Raw genomic sequence first — 7768 nt, forward strand, 5'->3', positions numbered from 1 at the left:
ATATATACTAAATAGAATAAAAAATTGTTATTTAAGGCAAATGTTTGATTTTTTTTCCCCTCCCGCTTAGTAGCTCATTCAATAATCAATATTATATTGTTATTAAATTTAAGAGATTTTATCCGTAAATAATCAACGATGATTCCACATGGTAAACCGAAAAATTAAACAAACAAAAAAGGACAAATTTTCCTTAAATATGCAGAACAATCAACTGCGTTTCTTTTTGCCTTGATATCAAGAATAATGGTTGTTTTAACCAAGTAAGATACAGGGATCTGACAGAAGTGATACCTCAACAAAAAACAAAAATAAAAAGAACTTTCGTGATAATGATGGAAATGAATTTGAAATGGAATGTTCTCTTTTGAAATAACCATATTTCGTATTTCTGTTAACAATTAATTAATTATATAATATATAGTACATAAAGATTTTAAATCATAAGTGTGTATGTGGTTGCATTAGTCAATGAGAAATGACTAAGTAACCACAACCACTTCAAAATCTTAACAAGGACTAGGAAAGATAGGAACGCAAATTGGGCTATCCTGTCTTAATTAATTAGCTAATTAATAATCTTATCTTTATTATATTCTCTGGGGTCAGCTAACGTAAACTAATAAGTAATAATCAAATGTGTGCGTCCAGTTTTATCTTTTTTTTTTTTTTTTTCTTTTCTCCCCTGAAAACCACGTGCGTTGTTTTCTTCTTTTTCACACAAATTATTATTTTTTTTAAATGTTTTATTTGAGACGATTCTCATGTAATATTTACATGGATATAGGTAAGACGGTTTGGATCGATTTTGAGTCAAAATTTCATCCGATGTTAATACTAGTTTTATTTACGGTGCGGTTTGGATTTAATGTTTTTTTTTTTTTAATTCGATCCAATCCGATCTGATTTCAAGCGATTTGGATTGTATTAGATTTGCGATTTTGTAAATTAAAAAAATTAAATACATATAACAAGTCTCAACATCAAATTTTAAATAATCAACAATGACATAACAAATCTCAACAATATTTTAAAAAACCAACGATAACATAACAATGGAAATAAAATTCTAGGTTAGTTAAAATAAATAAATAAATAACATTTTGAACATAAAATATTTATTAAATAATAATAATACATGAATAATATAAAAATGTATAATAAATTGAACATGTTATAAGTATAATTGTAAATATAATAATAAAATAATAATATTATAACACATTGTACGGTTTGGATTGGATTGGATCGATTATGAAAAGTAGATCCGAAATCTGATCCGATTTAGCGGTTTGTAAAAAATAGAATCCAATCAAATCCGAATTAGTACGGTTTTAGTTTAAATTGAATTGGATGAACGGTTTAATTTGAATCGGTTTGGATTTGAACACCCCTAGATATAGGAGCCTCCACCTTGCATGATGGATCTTAAATCATGAAAATAACGAAAGCCATTATGACGTATCACATAATATATGTTAAAATACAAATGTGGGGCACAAAAATATTTGAAAAATGATGTCCAAATCGGTGACCGAATAATAAACATTGTGAAAATTTTCGTTTGAAAAGGAACCGTATGAATGTTATTAGTCAAAACTCTATTGAGTTCGGGCATGTCAAGTGTTAGTGTGTTACACTATTTACACAAATGGGACACTAAATAATATCAAGCACACTCGATCATCATCAACCACTTTCTTTAAGCCACAATTTTGATCCCATTAACAAAAATTGCAAATGCGTTGACATGCATCTAGTCTAGTTATATATTACATCGTCATCCATCTATATATATGTTCTTTAATGGGCATGAATTGCCATTATTGCCCCTTGAGAAGAAAAAGGGTTGCAAAGAGAAGCAATTGGAGTGGATGTCACGCTTTCTTGGGAGCTTCTTATGTCAAACACAAGATAGCTACCTGAGGGGAACAAACATGGTACATTTTTTTTACTTCCAAAGCAAAAGGTGAGTGATCTTATTAGGAGTTAGATAATTGATAGTATAATGCATATAATATAAGATAAAGAAAAGCAGCAAAAAGGGAGCTATGTGGATGTGGTTGGAGAAGTTGATGTTTCATGTTGAAAAAGAGAAAAATTAAGGGCAAAAAAGAAAAGATGAATAGCCTTGGATTCTACGTTTCTCAAAGTATCTATGATCCATATTCCATTACACATGCCATGGGACATGGGAATGTCCAAGACATATAAGATATCATGTACCATGATGCCAAATTACCAAAGTTGAAGCATCCATGGTCAATGTTTTGGGTCTTTCCCACATGTATGTGCCTCCTTAATTTAATTATATGTTTGTTGGGTTGTCACTCTCATGTCCACATACATATATATGCCCATCCTTACTTTTATCCATTTACTCCATTATTTCTCTTCTATGACATCTATGAAAAGGAAAATAATTTCACCTAATTATTTTTGTTCCCTTGCATTTTCATCGCATCCCACCTTAATTTGTTTCTTTATGTATACTCATTATTAGTTATAATAATTCAAAAACTTTTCTCCTCCCTAGCAATGATGAGATTAAAGGTACAAGAATTTATGATAAAAATGAACTATATGTAATATGTAGTATACTACGTAAGTACATCTTGATATTCACGAAAATAATAATGGTTCATGCCCTGTTTTAACACTAGGGTTTAAGCTCAAATAAACTAAAAGGCACAATCTAAATATTGGCTTTTGTTACTTACCGACCTCTCTGGAAGAGGTCGGACTCAAGGAATAGCTGACAAATAACACTTATTCAAATAAGTAACTGTTCATAAAATCTCTCAACTCACTCCCTGAAACCATATTTCAAGATAAAGGGACGGTTATCCACCTTAAAAGGTGGAACTACTCCAACGGTGGTTATTAGATCACCTCTATAAATACGCTGACACTCCTCAGATATCTCTAAGTTCCAATACTCTCTAAACCTGCTTATTCCTTTACTGACTTAGGCATCGGAGTGTCTTTGCAGGTACCACCCCCATTCTTTCACATACACAAGTCGGACGACGGCTCCGAACGCAAACTAAGTCGGAGACCACCTCCTCTTGACGCTTGGGCCAGTACTCTAAGCCCAATTCACCAATTTCAGGTTAACCACGTAATAATAATAAAAATATGTAATATATTTATATGCTAATACATATTAATTAAACTCTTTCTAAATATTCCTTACATATTGAAAAATTGGAACTGATACTGTTCTTGGGTCATTGAGATTCTTAATACTTTGGATCTTCTTGAAACCTAATAAAGAAGGAGGAGCCTAACTTGACATGGACATTGGGCCTGTAGAAAAAACGGTATGGGCTCTAGGCCGATCATTTGATAAGCATGGTTGAATGCTATAATCCTTGGAATAGTAAAAAGAGTAGTTGGGCCTTTGGCCCTTAATATGACCAAAAAAGAAAAGTGGTTGGGCCTTTGGCCCCTACTATGACCAAAAAAAAGAGTGGTATAGTTTAGGATAAGTTGCAAGTGTTGAGTGGCAATGGAGGCACGTGTATAGCATGGGACCAACTCCAAAGACTATGTGGTTGTCAATTGAAGTTGTTTGGATGATGATGATGGTAGCTTGAAGAATTTGATTGAAGAAGAAGAAGAAGAAGAAATGGCACTAGCTCCTTCTCCTTCTTCTGTTTGTGTCCCTGGGTGCCGCTTGCATTTGCATTCTTCTTTCCTCTCTTACCCTCTCAACTCCTTCTCTCCCTCAGCAGCTTCAATAAGAATTCAAGCAAAACCCATTAGAGCTGAACTTGATCAAAACACGGTTCATAATTCATACTTGTCATTAACCTTCCTTTATTATTACAATTATTATTAGTTGATAATGAATATAATTATTGGAAATTCTTCAGGTAGTGGCTATAACGGTTGGTGTTGTGAGTGTTGCAGTGGGGATTGGTATTCCGGTCTTCTATGAGTCTCAAATTGATAATGCTGTCAACACCTTTCTCCTCTCTCATTTACTTTATCAAATTATTATTAGAGTGAATACCCATCCCTTATAATTATAATTATCTCGAAAGCACAACGAGATTCTAAAAAAAAATACTCCTTTTGGTCAAATAACATTAACTTTTTTTTTTGTCACAGAGGCCTTTTTGTCCCTCGAGTTGGATTTTTTTTGTCAAGAACTTCGTTGTATTTCAAGATAATTATGAGGGACTGTTTTGGATTTCTCTCTTATTATTATTACTATTCTTATCGTTATCATTTCTTGCAGGCTAAGAGAGAAAACACGCAAGCCTGCTTCCCATGCAATGGCTCTGGTGCTCGTAAGTATACCCAACACTTTGTAATTCCCAACCAACTGTTGTATCTTTTAAAATGCAAGTTTGTAGTGTGTACTATCATTTAATCTCATGCAGTATTTATTATTAGGCTAATTCATTCTCAATTCTAATAGCATTTTCAAGAGATAACTACTTTGGCTAATGCAGCAATGTAGGTGTGTAATATAGGGTGTTGCAATCCACCTTCTGGTTAGAGTACACTTTGTTTAATTTGAGCATGACTTTTGGTTATAAATGAAGTTGATTATTATTTCTTAGCAATCTAGGGTGATAATTGTGGCCTCAGGGCATATCATTGTTTCTTAAGATTTTATTGGTGAATTTGTTTGTGACATTTTACAATCATTGATGATACAATGCGAGATTGTACAAGGGGAAACTTCAGAATTCCAATTCAATTTGATTATAGTCTTTTAGCATTCTGACATTTGAAATTGTTACTCCTCTGCCAGAGAAATGTAGATTTTGTTTGGGAACAGGAAATGTTACAGTTGAACTTGGTGGCGATCAGAAGGAGGTCTCGCGCTGCATAAATTGCGACGGTGCTGGTTCACTCACATGCACCACTTGTCAAGGATCCGGAATCCAACCTCGTTACCTTGACCGGAGGTATGCTGTTCGCCTCTCTGCTTATCTTTTTTCCTCCCTTGCATTGGTAGTTTACTGATCAACAAGTTGATTTTCATATGCATATTAGGAGCTACAAACTATATAAAACTATAAAAGGCTAATTAAGAGAATCAAAGGTTGAGGACTTCCTAGATTAACATAGTTAGGAATCCCTCAATTCTTAAATAGTTGTTAGATATATTAGGATTTGCTCTTGTATGGTTGATTGCCATTTTCATGTTTCATTTCCAACAGGGAATTCAAAGATGATGACTGAACCATATTAATTTGGATTTTACTCGTGAGGTTAATGTTCGCATTTAATTTGTTTGATCTGTATACACAACTAATACAACTATCAAAATCATGTTAAACAATTCACTTCATTTGCCTTTCAATAATACACCTCTTCTTCTATCTCTCTATAATTTTCCCACTTTTGAACATTGTTTAATTCAATTATTCATTGTCCTAGATAGGTTTAAAAATTAGACTCTGTTGAGTGAAAGAAAGGGTGCAAGTAGGAATATAATGTTAATGGATGATTGAATCCAAATTCCAAAGTCATGATATGAAATTGAGAAAGCAAACATGTCACCCATTCCTTGCTTTCTTCAAGTTTAATTGTTTATAATATAAATTTTTAAATTTATTTTGCTAAATAAACTCCAGTGACTTCCAAAACTACAATATATATCAAATCAAATCATTCAGATTCAGTACTTCATTACCCCATTATATATTTTGGCCACATAATTAAACTAATCACAAGATTGGTTCCATTATCATTTGCAATGATTATCAGCTATGCTCTGCATGATGATGCGATCCTATGATTAAGAAAAATAAATATTGTTAGTGGGCCTGTGGAAATTAAATAAATATACAAGATGCGCAATCAAGTTCGTGCATCTTCGACTATTATTATATAATATATTGGAGCTTATGTAAATAATATTGAATCATCTGAAAAGATCGCTTGACTCGTGTGATCCTATAATAATGATAAAACATATTTAGAGAGTATGAGAAATTGATTTGAAACTTTTATAAAAGGAAATTGATGTATATGAAACTAATAAGATGGAAGCAAAGTTCTTTAGCAATTGTGAAGATAATAAGGCATGAATTAAAAGGCTTCTAAATGATTCATTTGCAAACAAACATTTAAGTGGGACATCATGATTCCCAATTACGTACGTCATTAAGGTCTTGTTAATCAAATCTTAAAAAGCATTATCAGTTCTTAATATCTTTATTTTGGCCCATCTTTTTAATCTTTTGACCGGGATCAGAAAAGGCTCATTCACAAAAAAAAAAATAACAATAATAATAAGATTAATGGATGCATGGTGATGGTGATACTTGTCCATAGGTAGAAAAAAAAAAAAAAGAAAAATACTTGAACAATTTGAAGTTGAATCAAAAGCCACCAGACAAGGGTTTTCCTTTTCCTGCATAAATAGTTTCATGTTTCTTCTTTTTTCTAACTACTAGGGTTAAATTAATTTTGAGTGACCGTACGAAATAATCACCTCAAAATCTTGGACATTATTATGGTGAAAACTCAGGTGAAGTCGACTTCACGTGAAGTTAATACCTCAGAGCCGTTAGATGATTTGACTGATTTGACTAAATTTTTATCTAACGGCTCTCAGATATCAACTTCACGTAAAGTCGACTGCACCTAAGTTTCCACCCATTATTATTCATGCTTTTGGCGGTTTTCTATCTTTTATCTGTTAGAAACCGCCAAAATATAAAGAATCCATGATCAAATTAAAGTATTTTTCACCCTCAACTTCAAATTGTGAATCATTTATTTATAATTTTTCATAAACAATTTTTTGATACCGCCGCAATATTGATACATGCTTTTTTTTTGGCCTAGTGACTAAATTGACCTACTTTTAAATAAGTGATGTTTTTACTACTTATTTCGTTTATTTTTTGAGTCAATTGAATTGATTTACGTGAATTGTTTTTGGTAAGAATTATTGAGAAAGAAATAGTAATGGCACATATTTGATGACACACAATATAATAGACCTACAAGACACAAATGTAGTTCATGATTAACAAGATACACATTGTGAGCGAAAAAGGCTTCATTATGTATCGATTGAGAAAGAGAAATTAAAGCATTGAAGATTCAATTTTAGAATGTTAAGTATTTAGTAAGTGTTGGTCCATCTCCCAGCTTTGCTTTGGGGCCACGCCACAGTGCTTTGGAACGTATTCTTCAAGCTTACACATAAGTTCTTGGGCAGTTTGGGCAGCCACAATAATGTGACGGGCAGCTGGTGTTATGAAACCTTCATCAACAGCTTTGTCCATGAATGACAACAATGAGTTATAGTATCCATCCACGTTCAACAACCCTACCTGCAATTTCAACCATTTTTATTCACTTTTCATTGATTAGGACCCTCATTACCTCTTTTTCATTCAACTTTTCTAATATATGCTACATTCTAGTCTTTTTCTTTTTTTAAAACAAAATTTATCCTCATAAAAAATTGTTCATATAAATAAAATGAATATGCCAATTCAAATAAATACATTTTAGTGTTCGTAGCTGTTAGTGTTACGAGTGTGAGGAGTGTTGAAATTAGTCTCACATCAAAGAAAGCAAGGAAGAGTAAGGAGTTAATAAGATGAGAGACCCATTAACTTGACACCTTAGATTTTTGAGTTCGATGTAGTGTCTTCTCATCTTATGTTCTCTCGCCCACAGTTGACACAAAAGTAGCATTATTTGTGTGTCTTAGATAGGATGAATAGGGTAAACACACTATATATTAATTAATTCGGTCACTTTTTGTCTACCTTCATTTTGGAAT

At 32.5% G+C, this 7768-nt stretch overlaps 1 protein-coding gene across 1 annotated transcript; it reads left to right on the forward strand.

Annotated features, from left to right (window-relative positions):
* LOC107645308 (protein disulfide-isomerase LQY1, chloroplastic) lies at positions 3498-5348 on the forward strand. Its single transcript, XM_016349305.2, has 5 exons — positions 3498-3790; positions 3879-3962; positions 4247-4298; positions 4769-4925; positions 5181-5348. The coding sequence occupies exons 1-5, from the start codon at positions 3632-3634 to the stop codon at positions 5200-5202; spliced, it is 474 nt and encodes a 157-aa protein (XP_016204791.1). The 5' UTR covers positions 3498-3631; the 3' UTR covers positions 5203-5348.

This window comes from Arachis ipaensis, chromosome B06 (genome assembly GCF_000816755.2).
Source record: "Arachis ipaensis cultivar K30076 chromosome B06, Araip1.1, whole genome shotgun sequence".
NCBI classification, from domain to species: domain Eukaryota; kingdom Viridiplantae; phylum Streptophyta; class Magnoliopsida; order Fabales; family Fabaceae; genus Arachis; species Arachis ipaensis.